The sequence below is a fragment of the Coregonus clupeaformis genome, chromosome 31 (assembly GCF_020615455.1).
Source record: "Coregonus clupeaformis isolate EN_2021a chromosome 31, ASM2061545v1, whole genome shotgun sequence".
In the NCBI taxonomy this organism is placed as follows: Eukaryota; Metazoa; Chordata; class Actinopteri; order Salmoniformes; family Salmonidae; genus Coregonus; species Coregonus clupeaformis.
In genome coordinates, this window is record NC_059222.1 from 16,209,346 (window position 1) to 16,223,144 (window position 13,799).

A 13,799-nucleotide genomic window follows, 5' to 3' on the forward strand; every position below is an offset into this window, starting at 1 on the left:
AGGTCTGTGGAGATTGTCATTAGAGCCAACTGATATATCGGTTCACCAATATTATCGGCCGATATTGGCCTTTTAACGCTATATCGGTATCGGCCAATAATTCCACCGATAAACGATATTCAATAAATGTCATTATTGTCACAATGTAAGAAATCAACATTTGAAGCATATTTCTTCGACAATTGGTCATTTGGATGGCAATTGATGAGAATTCAGTGTGGAACATTTTGACTTTTTCATTTCCCCGCTGTAAAACAGTATATTGGCAGATATATCGATATCCGTAAGTTTTGTCCCCAAAAAAAATCAGAAACGGTATCAGACCAAAAGAAACATATAGGTCAGGCTCTAATTGTCAAAATTATCATGTTCTTCTAATCTAGCTCAACCATCTCTACTTGTCTTCTAGTAACCCCAGTTACATTGCATTGCGGTTGCCCTGTAGAAATCCGTGTGTAATTGTCTGATCATAACTGTTTTAATGTGCAACGATAACCTTTGAATGGCTGCAGCCAGATACACGTGCCACTGTGGCATTTGAACTAAAGTAACCTCTGGTGTGTTTCTGGCTCCAGCCAAGTGTCCACATTATGTTTTATTTATTGTCCCTCACCTGATTCGGCTCAGATAGCACTCCCATTGGGCAGGGATCATATGGTGGGTGGAGTCAGCCAATAGAAGTTGAGAGACTGGGGTACTGACTCCATGCCAATATTGAGAATGTGAATACTAAAGACTCAAACATGTGCCTTGATAGCTTAGAAACCCAGATAGAGCCATTAGATGGAACCTTGGTTCAGATGTACCCTTGACAGATGGATTTTTACTAGGTCAGAATTCAATTCTGGCCCGGGTCACACTGAGTTTATATGTTTTTACCAGCACTACTGATTGACTCTTTGTAATAAATGTCATACACGTCATGTGTCAAGGTCATCACCTAACTGAATCTGTGTCAGCTGGACCCTGAGCTCAGCATCCATAACAGCTTTCTGTTATACCAGGTTACATTGTTTGACAGTCATCTTGCATGGTATCCTTACAGGGTTTTAACACTATACAATTGTGTGAAAACCATGTAGGATGAACCCAAAACAATGATAACATTGTCCCCTCTGTCTTGTCTAAAGAAACTGGACCAGTACAAGAGGAACGTGTCCAAGTCTTGGAACTGGAGACCTAACTTAATAGACTCATCAGCTCTCTCAGCCAATGAGAACATCAGAACAGAATGTTCTAGAGCTTAGACAGACTTCACCCTCTACTTCAGCCATGGCAGACACCTGTACAGTCATTTAATATACCCTGAGAAATGCTCTGATTACGATATACTATAGAACTTACTATACAATGCATGTTTCATATCAATTGTATTGGAAAAATACATAGATTGTCCTATTCACACACACAGCACAACTGTTGTATTGTAAGTATTTTCATTAGAAACATTTATTTTGAAAAATAAATTTACTTGACATTTTTACAAAAAGAAAGCAAAAATAATGTTAATTCTTTTAATAAGGAGATCCCAACAGATCCCATCATACTGGCATGTCACTTTCTGCAAGCGTAGAAAACACAGATATCCAACAGTATACCTTATTTCTAAAGTAAAAACAGTATATAACTATTCCCTATTTGTGTTTATTACTTTAATTTAGACAGTTTGAAGACAGATGGAAGGGGATGAACTGCATAGAAAGTGGTGGACCAAGGAATGGACCCCCCGCCGTTGGGAAATATACACTCATTGGCCAGTTTATTAGGTATGTCCGTCTAGTACCGGATTGGACACCCCTTTTGCCTCCGGAACAGCCTGAATTCTTCGGGGCATGGAAACGTTGCTCAATTGGTATCAAGGGGCTTAACGTTTGCCAGGAAAACTTTCCCCACACCATTACACTACCATTGACACCAGGCAGGATGGGGCCATGGACTCATGCTGCTTAATCCAAATCCTGACTCTGCCATCAGTATGACGCAACAGGAACCAGGATTCGTCAGACCAGGCAATGTTTTTCCACTCATTGTTCCAGTGTTAGTGATCGCGTGCCCACAGGAGCCGCTTCTTCTTGTTTTTAGCTGATAGGAGTGGAACCCGGTGTGGTCGTTTGCTGCAATAGCGCATCCGTGACAAGGACCGACAAGTTGTGCATTCCGAGATACCGTTCTGCACACCAATGTTGTACTGCGCCGTTATTTGCCTGTTTGTGGCCCACCTGTTAGTTTGCACGATTCTTGCCATTCTCCTTCGACCTCTCATCAATGAGCTGTTTTTGCCCACAGGACTGCCGCTGATTGGATGTTTTTGTTTGTCACACCATTCTCGCTAAACCCTAGACACTGTCATGCGTGAAAAGCCCAGGAAGCCGGCCGTTTCTGAGATATGGAACCAAGCTCAAAGTTACTTAGGTCACTTGTTTTGCCCATTCTAATGTTCAATCGAACAGTAACTGAATGCCTCAATGCCTGTCTGCCTGCTTTATATAGCAAGCCACGGCCACGTGACTCACTTTCTGTAAGAGCAAACCATTTTCGTGAACGGGGTGATGTACCTAATAAACTGGCCACTGAGTGTATGTGGTGTTTATAGTACCACTAGACCAAACTCCAGCAATCCCACACCCCTTTCTGTCTCCATGTTGGTGTCAGTGTCTGTTTCAGTGTTGGACGAGGCGGTCTCTGATCTTGTAGCTGATGACTCCCAGCAGCACCAGGGCAGGCAGGAAGGAGTAGAGCAGGAGGAAGTCCAGGGTGTAGCGGTCCAGGGCTCCTGGGTAACCCTGGTCTATGATGTCATCTCCATCTGTCATCAAACAGGCGCCTGGAAGAGGTATACTGCCTGTACCTGCATAGAACGTAGACAGAAGTAATCAACCCCAGACTCATTGTAAAGATTAGGTGATATACAGTATGCATGAGTCTTAACATTGGCTTTTTAGGGCAACCTGATAGGGATGTACTGTACCATACTGTTACAGTGCACTCATCACATAATTTCCTGATTCATTTGGGCACTGGTATCACTAGCTGTGTTAACTGGAGAAAGATTTTGTATGAGTCTTACTGCAAGTGAAGTTGAGGCCATGGAACTCCGTGACAATGAGCAGCTCACATCCGTACTTCTGGAAGGTTAGGTAGCTGAGCCACTGGAATACCACAGGCATCTGCTGGTTACTCCTATGGAGGGAGAAGAACAGAACAGGGCCATCAGTTCAATTATGGTCCGTAGTTTACATCTTTGAGAGTGGTTATGGGAGCCAATGAACACACACATAAAACTTCACCAGTACCACTAATTTCCTGAATTAATTGTTCTTCTCCCTCCATAGGAGTGTTTCAGTGAAAGGTAAGTGAGGGAGGCCCCGCTCTTTCGCTTCCCCAGATGTTTACTTAATTTTATTCCGATCTCTTTTGCATTATTGTAGCCTTTTCTGTAGCCTGTCAACTATGTGTCTGTCTATCCCTGTTCTCTCCTCTCTGCACAGGTCATACAAATGCTTCACACCGCGTGGCTGCTACCACTATCTGGGGCCTGGCGCCCCCACGTGGAGTTCCAGGTCTCCGGCAGCCTCTGGAACTGCCGTTCTATGGCCAACAAGGCAGAATCTCAGCCTATGCTACTCTCCAGTCCCTCGACTTCTTGGCGCTGACGGAAACATGGATTACCACAGAGAACATTGAAACTCCTACTGCTCTTTCCTCGTCTGATCATGTGTTCTCGCATACCCGAGAGCATCTGGTCAGCGCGGCGGTGGCACAGGAATCCTCATCTCTCCCAAGTGGCCATTCTCTCTTTTCCCCCTGACCCATCTGTCTATCTCCTAATTTGAATTACATGCTGTCACAGTCACTAGCCCATTCAAGCTTAACATCCTTATCATTTATCGCCCTCCAGGTTCCCTTGGAGAGTTCATCAATGAGCTTGACGCCTTGATAAGTTCCTTTCCTGAGGATGGCTCACCCCTCACAGTTCTGGGTGACTGCCTTTGACTCATTTCTCTCTGCCTCTCTTTCCACTCCTTTCCTCTTTTGACCTCACCCTCACACCGTCCCCCCCTACTCACAAGGTAGGCAATACGCTTGACCTCATCTTTACTAGATGCTGATCTTCTACTAATCTCACTGCAACTCCCCTCCAAGTCTCCGACCACTACTTTGTATCCTTTTCTCTCTCGCTCTCCTCCAACACTACTCACTCTGCCCCTACTCAGATGGTAATGTGAGTCCCTGCTGAATCCTCCTCCTCCTGCCCCTCCCTCCTCCCTCTCTGTGGATGACTTCGTCAACCATTTTGATCCGATCCTCATTTATTACGTCAAATGACACCGCTGGTCCTGCTCACACTGCCCTACCCTATGCTTTGACTTCTTTCTCCCGATTAAATCTTGCGACTTGTGACGGCCGGCCGCCCAACAACCTGCCCGCTTGACCCTATCCCCTCCTCTCTTCTCCAGACCATTTCCGGAGACCTTCTCCCTTACCTCACCTCGCTCATCAACTCATCCTTGACCGCTGGCTATGTCCCTTTCGTCTTAAAGAGAGCGAGAGTTGCACCCCTCCTCAAAAAACCTACACTCGATCCCTCCGATGTCAACAACTACAGACCAGTATCCCTTCTTTCTTTTCTCTCCAAAACTCTTGAGCGTGCTGTCTCTAGCCAACTCTCCTGCTATCTCTCTCAGAATGACCTTCTTGATCCAAACCAGTCAGGTTTCAAGACTGGTCATTCAACTGAGACTGCTCTTCTCTGTGTCACGGAGGCTCTCCGCACTGCTAAAGCTAACTCTCTCTCCTCTGCTCTTATCCTTCTAGACCTATCTGCTGCCTTTGATACTGTGAACCATCAGATCCTCCTCTCCACCCTCTCCGAGTTGGGCATCTCCGGCGCTGCTCACTCTTGGATTGCGTCCTACCTGACAGGACGCTCCTACCAGGTGGCGTGGCGAGAATCTGTCTCCGCACCACGTGCTCTCACCACTGGTGTCCCCCAGGGCTCAGTTCTAGGCCCTCTCCTATTCTCTCTATACACCGTCACTTGGCTCTGTCATATCCTCACATGGTCTCTCCTATCATTGCTACGCAGATGACACACAATTAATTTTCTCCTTTCCCCCTTCTGATAACCAGGTGGCGAATCGCATCTCTGCATGTCTGGCAGACATCAGTGTGGATGTCGGATCACCACCTCAAGATGAACCTCGGCAAGACGGAGCTGCTCTTCCTCCCGGGGAAAGACTGCCCGCTCCATGATCTCGCCATCACGGTTGACAACTCCATTGTGTCCTCCTCCCAGAGTGCAAATAACCTTGGCGTGACCCTGGACAACACCCTGCGGTGACCCGATCCTGCAGGTTCATGCTCTACAACATTCACAGAGTACGACCCTACCTTACACAGAAAGCGGCACAGGTCCTAATCCAGGCACTTGTCATCTCCTGTCTGGATTACTGCAACTCGCTGTTGGCTGGGCTCCCTGCCTGTGCCATTAAACCCCTACAACTTATCCAGAACGCTGCAGCCCGTCTGGTGTTCAACCTTCCCAAGTTCTCTCATGTCACCCCACTCCTCCGCACACTCCACTGGCTTCCAGTTGAAGCTTGCATCTACTACAAAACCATGGTGCTTGCCTACGGAGCTGTGAGGGGAACGGCACCTCCTTACCTTCAGGCTCTGATCAGACCCTACACCCAAACGAGGGCACTACGTTCATCCACCTCTGGCCTGCTAGCCCCCCTACCTCTACGGAAGCACAGTTCCCGCTCAGCCCAGTCAAAGCTATTCGCTGCTCTGGCACCCCAATGGTGGAACAAGCTCCCCCACGATGCCAGGACAGCAGAGTCACTGACCACCTTCCGGGGACACTTGAAACCCTACCTCTTTAAGGAATACCTGGAATGGTATAACAGTAATCCTTCTACCTCCCCCACCACCCATTTAAAAAAAAGAAGGGTGGTTGTCCCACTGGCTATCCTAAGTTGAATGCACCAATTTGTAAGTCGCTCTGGATAAGAGCGTCTGCTAAATGACTCAAATGTAAATGTTAAAGGGAATTGTTAAAGGGTATGTAAAATAATAGCATGACAATTAGACAATTCCATATTTCCTAGTAGTGGTCTGACCTGAGGAATCCGGAGCCCACCATGATGCCAGCTACGTTGAGCAGGGCCACTCCCGTGTTGACCATGTTGGGGTCCTGCACCACTCCCATCAGCACCAGGGTCAGCAGCTCACCCACCACATGGGGCACCAGGATCACAGCCGAGAAACACAGGAACCTCCACATCTCTGGGTTCATCCCCAATGTCCTGAGAGAGAGTGAGACACACATGCATGGACACACAGTCAGGTGTGAGGGACTATGAATGCAAATCTACATGTTGAACACACGCACTCACACTTACACACGTGCACATACTTAGACACGTGCACACACACAAGTTATCTTCTTCTATCCTCATGGGGACCTAAAATTAATTTCCATTCAAAATCCTATTTTCCCTAACCCTTACCATAACCCTAACCTTAACCTGTAACTCTAACCACTAACCCCTTACCCTAATTGTAACCCTAAACCTAACACCTAAGCTTAAAATAGCCTTTGTCCTCATGGGGACGTGGGAAATGTCCCCACGAAAATATTTGGCATGGGTCCTCAGATCCTCAAAAAGTTATACAGCTGCACCATCGAGAGCATCCTGACTGGTTGCATCACTGCCTGGTATGGCAACTGCTAGGCCTCCGACCGCAAGGCACTACAGAGGGTAGTGCGTACAGCCCAGTACATCATTCGGGCCAAGCTTCCTGCCATTCAGGACCTCTATACCAGGCGGTGTCAGAGGAAGGCCCTAAAAATTGTCAAAGTCTCCAGCCACCCTAGTCATAGACTATTCTCTCTGCTACCGCACGGCAAGCGGTAAGTCTAGGTCTAAAAGGCTTCTTAACAGCTTCTACCCCCAAGCCATAAGACTCCTGAACAGCTAATCATGGCTACCTGGACGCTGCTGCTACTCTCTGTTTATTATCTATGCATAGTCACTTTAACTCTACCCACATGTACATATTACCTAAATTACCTCGACTAACCTGTGCCTCCGCACATTGACTCTGTACCGGTACCCGCTACATATAGCCTCCCTACTGTTATTTTATTTTACTGCTGCTCTTTAATTATTTATTTTTTACTTATCTATTTTTTACTTAACACTTATTTTTCTTAAAACAATGTTAAGGGCTTATAAGTAAGCATTTCACTGTAAGGTCTACACCTGTTGTATTCGGCGCATGTGGCAAATAAAATTGGATTTTATTTTATTTTTCCTTGTTTTACTTTAGGTCCCCACAAGGATATAAGAACCAACACACACACACAGACACCCACCAGTACAGGAAGGAGGAGAAGATGAGCACGCTGATGATGCTGAAGGGGAGGATGTGGAAGATGTAGGCCAAGAACATTTGCCACTTTTGGTACAGGCCATCCTTACTCTCCTGGTCAGCCATGGCCCTCAGAGCAGGAACTAGAGAGCACAGCATCATTAGGGCAGTAGTGATTATGATATGAACACAACCCCTGCTATTGCATCCAGGTAAATATTCCAAGGATAACTTTAATTGTTTTACCATTATACTTTTACACTGATTGTATTAGTTTCTCTTGTATAATGTAATTTCAGCACAGAGATTTGTGTGCTAAAAGTAGCTTTGCCTATGGGCTACTAAATATCCCTAAGTTCAAGACCAATAAACATTATAAACCCACTGCCACTATCTACAGCTGTTTGGATGCTTATTGATTCGTGGTTACCCTTAAGTCGCTTGGCCTAGTCCCTTATCTCCTTCCATATCCCTTATCGCTACTCCGTGAGACGGGGTAAAATAGGAGGGTTCATTGAACTGTCCATAGAGATCTGGAGAAAAGTCCCTGGTCAGGGTCCTCTCACCAAATAAGGTCCACGTGATCAGAACATAGGCAGTTCATATTACGCAGGCATGGTTTAACAACATTGGACCATTTTGATATTATTGTAACTCAATATGTTTCCCCACAGAAGTACAATAGTAGCCTATAAATCAGCCTGATCCGACTTGCAGAAACAACAAGCTAACTCACACAGAGCTACAGCGTTCAGCATGCCAGTGTAAGGCGACGCCCCCATAGCTTGGTAGATAATGCCAATCCGGTCCTGTACCGCTCCCTTGGTGATGTCATCGTCCAGCTTCATGACAAAGAAGGCCACAAACAGGCCATAGATGAGGTTCTGGGACAGACGCATCAGGACACCCATCCTGTCTCGAGACAGGTTCCTCACAGTCCTCCTACAGAAAGAGAAAGAGAGAAAGGTTAGACCATTGTCTTTCCGTCAGGTGGCGTCGTTCTAACGCGACACGCGTTGCCAGAAGCCAGATCAGTGCAGACGGCACTGGAGATGATGGAGGTTAGACAGGACTGAGTCAGACAGTAACTCAGAGGTAGCGCCATCACACTACCACATCAGAGGCTACTATACCCTCAGACAATAACCTTATTTTTATTTTCCCTTCACAATCAAAAGCAGCACAGTAGTTTGACCTCTGACCTGAGAAGCACACCCAGTTTGGCCAGGCCGCTGGGTGACTCTTTGTGCTTGAAGGGGATGCTGGTTTTGTCTGTTCGCTGGCAGCTCTGCTCAATCTGTCTCAGCATGCTCTGGTAGATCTCTGAGTCCTGATAGTACGAGGTGATCTCGTGCATGCGGCTGTAGGTGGTGGCCTCTCTCTCACTGCAGCGTGTGTCCACTGACGTCAGATCCACTGTTAGTCAATCCATAGGACAGACCAGGAGGGAGGGTCATTAGAGAGATAAGGGTGGTACATGAATACATTGTGTGAAGTGAATATATTACTGTACCATAGAAATCAAAGGGGTTGCAGTATTCTGGACACTTGTAGCCACATGTGCTGAAAAAGTTCACCATCTCTCCAGGCTGGCCACAGAACACCAGCTCTCCTTTACTCATTATGGCTATTCTACTGAAGACCTGGGGAACACACAGGGCTGGAGTTAGTCTCCATCAATCAACATAACAGAGAGTATAATGCATCAACTGACAAATTGACATAATCACTGAACATAAGGAAATAACACAAAGCAGCTTCATTCTCTTTCCCTCACCGTGAAGAGTTCAGAGCGTGGCTGGTGGATGGTCACTATGACAATGCGGTCCCTTCTGGCCAGCTCAGCCAGTAAAACAACAATCTGATTGGCCGTCATGCTGTCAAGGCCCGTGGTTGGCTCGTCCAGAAGGATGACCTCTGAAACAACATCACATGTCCCAAAGTAACACATCAGGGAATGTTTAACACAGAAAAAAACTTCCACATGAATTGTTTTATCTTTTAAAAACAGAGTTGAACTTTTTAAAATGGCACAGTCCCCCTCTAAGGAGCAACTCTTTGAGATAAGTGTGTTCTTTTCTGTTAATTTATCCAATTAGCACAATTAAAAGATTGCCTCTTTAAAAAGGATGAGTGGAATTAACAGATGCATTAATTGTGTGATGATTAATTCATTTCCTGGTTGATTGGCGAGGCAGCAGATGGGAACCCTTCATTAATGTGGCCTAGTGTTTGGGTGGAGAGTGCTCCGTCTAATCCGAATGAGGACTGAGACCCCCTCACCCCCTGTGGGTCCTCAGGCCCTGATAAACTCCACCTGGGACACCTCACAGGATTCACTCAGCTTAATACTGAGTGTGTAATAACCCTGCCTTTCATTACCCCCCCACTCCATCTCTCATCACCTCTCTGTCCATCTCTCTTTGTTTCTAGTCTATTATTAGACACAGGTCTCTTTGTTAGCCACTCGGAAGTGGTTGAACTTTGTGATGATCAACTTTTTCCTTCGCTCAAGGTGACATACTCTTATTCTAACAAGGCACAGTATAATCCATGATATTGAAAATGCGTTTTCTTGGTTTTGTAGAATAGCCTGTATTTTTCTACACATATTTTAGTAATGTATGGTATAGTTATGTGTTTGTTTAAGGGGTATTTACATGCTTGTCTCCTGAAATTCTCCACAGGCAATGACCAAAGACAGCTTCATGTGTACTCACTAGGGTCCTGAAGCAACTGCATGGCAATGGACACCCTCCTCCTCTCTCCCCCAGAGATTCCTGGGAAGACGCGTCCACCGATCACACTGTGGGCCACGTGACCTAGACTCAGCTCCGCCATCACCGCCGACACCTGCAGGCCAAGAAGTCAGGGGTCAACAACTTATCACAGTTGATGCCAGAATCGCTTGAGAAATCAAAGATATCTTCATGTGTATCTATTGTAGGCCAGCCCTGGTCTAGAGGTTATCTATAGTCTGTACGATTCACACCTTCTTGTGGATGACGTCTGCTGAGTGTCGTCTCAGGGCCAACTGGGCTGTGTATGTCAGAGTCTCCTCCACTGTCAGGTAACTCAGCAGGTTGTCACTCTACAGATGGAAGACAGAAAGCCAGGGATAAAGACAGATCGAAGGCAGGGATCAAAATATTAGTAGTCCATGTATTGTGTATGTACTGTAAAGTGAACTCTACGTTTTCTACAATCCCACAGAGATTGTACTGTTACCTACCTCTGCACAGACGTAGGGGACTGTCTGTTACCTAAGTGATCCGTGTTAAAGGTGAGGAGAACTGTGAGAGTTTTGTGTGGATGTATGGCAGCTGTATAATGTTGTCTTTCTCTTTCTGTTTATTGTGTGCCCCATACATGGATTTAACGGGCTGAGCTTTAATGATTGACTGACAGCAGAGCCGTACTGGATTTTGGAACTTTGATGTGCTCATGCAGAATGTGTATGAGCGTGGATGCATGCGTGAGTGAACTCTCCTGCTCCTATTCTTAATTACTGTGCGATTTAATATCACCATCTCATCCAAGGCTTAGGAGGGAAATTTAATGACTGGATTAGTTTATGGCCCCGGTGAGCAGGGCGGATTTTATCTGCAGTAAAAGGAGAGATTATTTCAAAGGACTGGGTTCTAAACTCAGTGATTTAATATAGCTGTGGATACACATGAACATCCCCGAGAAAGATTACTGTATGTAGAAGCTATCTGTAACCCCAGTTAATTCCACCCTGGCTGGCCACCCATCCCCTAATTGAAGTGAGAAGAGTTTATGGAGTGAGTGTCTTTGTGGACTATTTACCCCATGCCACGCATTTCACCCACTCTCTCTCACTTTCTCATGCAGCAGGTCACAGACAAAGCTCAATGTAATGTCAGCCAGCTTGAACACATCCACGTTTATACTGCTAGCAAATATGATAAGCTAAGCACAATATTTATGGCGTTGGGTAAATAGTGGGTGAGAGATTAGACTATGTTACTGTGTGTGTGTATTTACCTGTAGCACATAGGAGAAACAATCCTGATACTGCTCTCTTTTTAGCTTCCTCCCATTGACAGACACATCTCCCAGAAGAGTGCCTGAGTTCCCAATCCTCCCAGAGATAGCATCCAGGAGAGTGGTCTTCCCTGAGCCTGGCACACACAAAAAGTCAAGGGCAGCACAGGATGAGACAAATATGATTGTACAGCAGTAGAATTACAGTATTTTACATAGATTGCATGGAAAGATGAGCATTGCACTATATAATGAACTGTAGGCCTACAGTATGTCAGGTATGATTTGTATATTTATGTTCAACTGTGGTAAATATTTTATGTTACTGATTATGTTAGTAGTCTCGGCACCCAGAAACAAATTACTCTGACAGCCTGGTCTTAGAGCAAAACTTATTATATGTTACTAAAATCTGTGCCACTCCATTTAGTATAATATATGTTACGTTACATTATTTGACACGTTTATTATGCTATACTGAACAAAAATATAAATGCAACATGAAACGTGTTGGTCCCATGTTTCATGAGCTGATATAAAAGATCCCAGTAATTTTCCATATGCACAAAACGCGTATTTCTGAATGGCTGGGCCTGGCTCCCAAGTGGGTGGGTGGGCGGGCCTATGCTCTCCCAGGCCCACCCATGGCTGCGGCCCTGCCCAGTCATGTGAAATCCATAGATTAGGGCCTAATGAATATATTTCAATTGACAGATTTCCTTATATGAACTGTAACTCAGTAAAATCTTTAAGTTTTGCTTGTTGCATTTATATTTTTGTTCAGTATATATTACGTTTGATAAGACAGTAGGTTAAGGAAAAATGAAAGCAGGGTGGTTGCGGGGTGAATGGGTAGGTGTATAACGCGAACGTCTAGTAACCCAAAGGTTGTGTCTTCGAATCTCATCACGGACAACTTTAGCATTTTAGCACGAATTGCAAATCGTAACATATACTATATGTCTTATAATTCGTATTATATTGCACAACCGCTATTGGTATACCAATGTAATGTAACCTAACATATCATACTAATTGGAGTGGCATGGATGTTAGTAACATGTTATACGTTTTGCTCTGAGACCAGGTTGACTGAGTATTTTGTTCTTCATTGCCTGTAAGTTGTACTGGTGTGTTTGTGTTGCTCACCTGAGTTCCCCAGTATGCCCATGATCTGCCCACTGTTCACATGGAAGGAGACGCCATTGAGAATCTGTCTGGTCCGTTTCTTTTTGAAGGCGGCGAGGTCCCACCAATGCCCCACACGCTCACTGACAAGCACGCACGCACACACACACACACACACGCACACGTGCACACACACACAGTTTCATGAATCTGTATTATGAGTATAATTGGGTCGTTCCACGAAATGTGTCCCTTTTGCGTCCCTTTAAAATGTTAAGTACAAATTGTGCATCAATATTGAATTTTAAAATATCCTTTTAATATAGACCACATGGAAAATTTTAGAAATACGATTTTTATATGAATAAAGGTGATTTATGGTTGATTTAAGATGAAATCATCAACCCTGATACGGTCAACCCTGCTACTTTATTTGGCACTTAATAGGCACTTACTATAGTCATTTGAAATGGGAAAACATGTTTTTTATTAAGTTGAACATGTGCTCTTCATGACAGAATGTAGAAATTAGGTGAAATCGACCCCAAAAATCAAGTTACACCACCCATTTCGTGGAACGACCCAATTCATGTAATGATCTGCACAGTAGATACAAAGATAAGACATGCAGTGCTGCTCTGCTTTAGATGAGCAGATACAATGTTTCCATTTTTACCTTACTGTTACTGTACCAGAATAGTACGTAGAGGTACAAAATCTTGCCGCTTGATGCGACTGTTTACTGGTATAACAATCCATATCTTATGACCTAAATGTAATATTTAAAGGCACAATCCATACGATTTTCTGCTTTTTAACAGTTCATTCACAGTTCTAAACCAAGTGACAGTGATATCACGCATCACATTCATAACACATCTTTCTATCTTGTAAATAGCATTAGCTTACCTGACGCTGTAGGAGACGTGGCTAACACTCAGGCAGCAGGAGGGCTGCGGTTGGTCAGAGGGTCCTGGTCCAGACCTCTTCACCACACTCTTCTCCGACACAAACTTAAAAGATTCCTTAGACCTGCTCTCTGTCCGCTCTGGTGTTACCTCCATAGAGTAGGACCCATTCATCATGGTTTCACAGCTCCACTCATCCAAGCCACAAATATCTGTTATGTCTCTATGTGCGTCTTCTTTCTGTAGTCAGCTCTTTGTAGCCATTCAGCGTTACGTTGTGACAGTGGCGCCGGCACCATAAACACAGGGCTCTTATCAGTGGAACTTTGCTCTTGGGCTGTATTAAGAGAAAGGTAACAATAAGTCACAGGTCTCCCC

General features: G+C 45.0%; 1 protein-coding gene across 1 annotated transcript; it reads right to left on the reverse strand.

Annotated features, from left to right (window-relative positions):
* Window positions 1–2,509: 2,509 nt before the first annotated feature.
* abcg5 (ATP-binding cassette, sub-family G (WHITE), member 5) lies at window positions 2,510–13,701 on the reverse strand. Its single transcript, XM_041859021.2, has 13 exons — window positions 13,423–13,701; window positions 12,535–12,656; window positions 11,386–11,522; window positions 10,370–10,468; window positions 10,098–10,230; window positions 9,155–9,294; window positions 8,891–9,020; window positions 8,580–8,793; window positions 8,114–8,319; window positions 7,382–7,520; window positions 6,123–6,308; window positions 3,068–3,180; window positions 2,510–2,848 (listed from the first exon to the last, which is right to left on the reverse strand). The coding sequence occupies exons 1-13, from the start codon at window positions 13,596–13,598 to the stop codon at window positions 2,661–2,663; spliced, it is 1,983 nt and encodes a 660-aa protein (XP_041714955.1). The 5' UTR covers window positions 13,599–13,701; the 3' UTR covers window positions 2,510–2,660.
* Between the last annotated feature and the right edge of the window lie 98 nt (window positions 13,702–13,799).

Coding starts and splice junctions, on each gene's coding strand:
- abcg5 (XM_041859021.2), bottom strand. CDS start 13,598: ATGATGAATGGGTCCTACTCTATGGAGGTAACACCAGAGCGGACAGAG. Junction 8,794..8,890: donor CAACCCCTTTGATTTCTATG/GTACAGTAATAT, acceptor ATTGACTAACAG/TGGATCTGACGTCAGTGGAC. Junction 6,309..7,381: donor TTCTCCTCCTTCCTGTACTG/GTGGGTGTCTGT, acceptor ACTCTCTCTCAG/GACATTGGGGATGAACCCAG.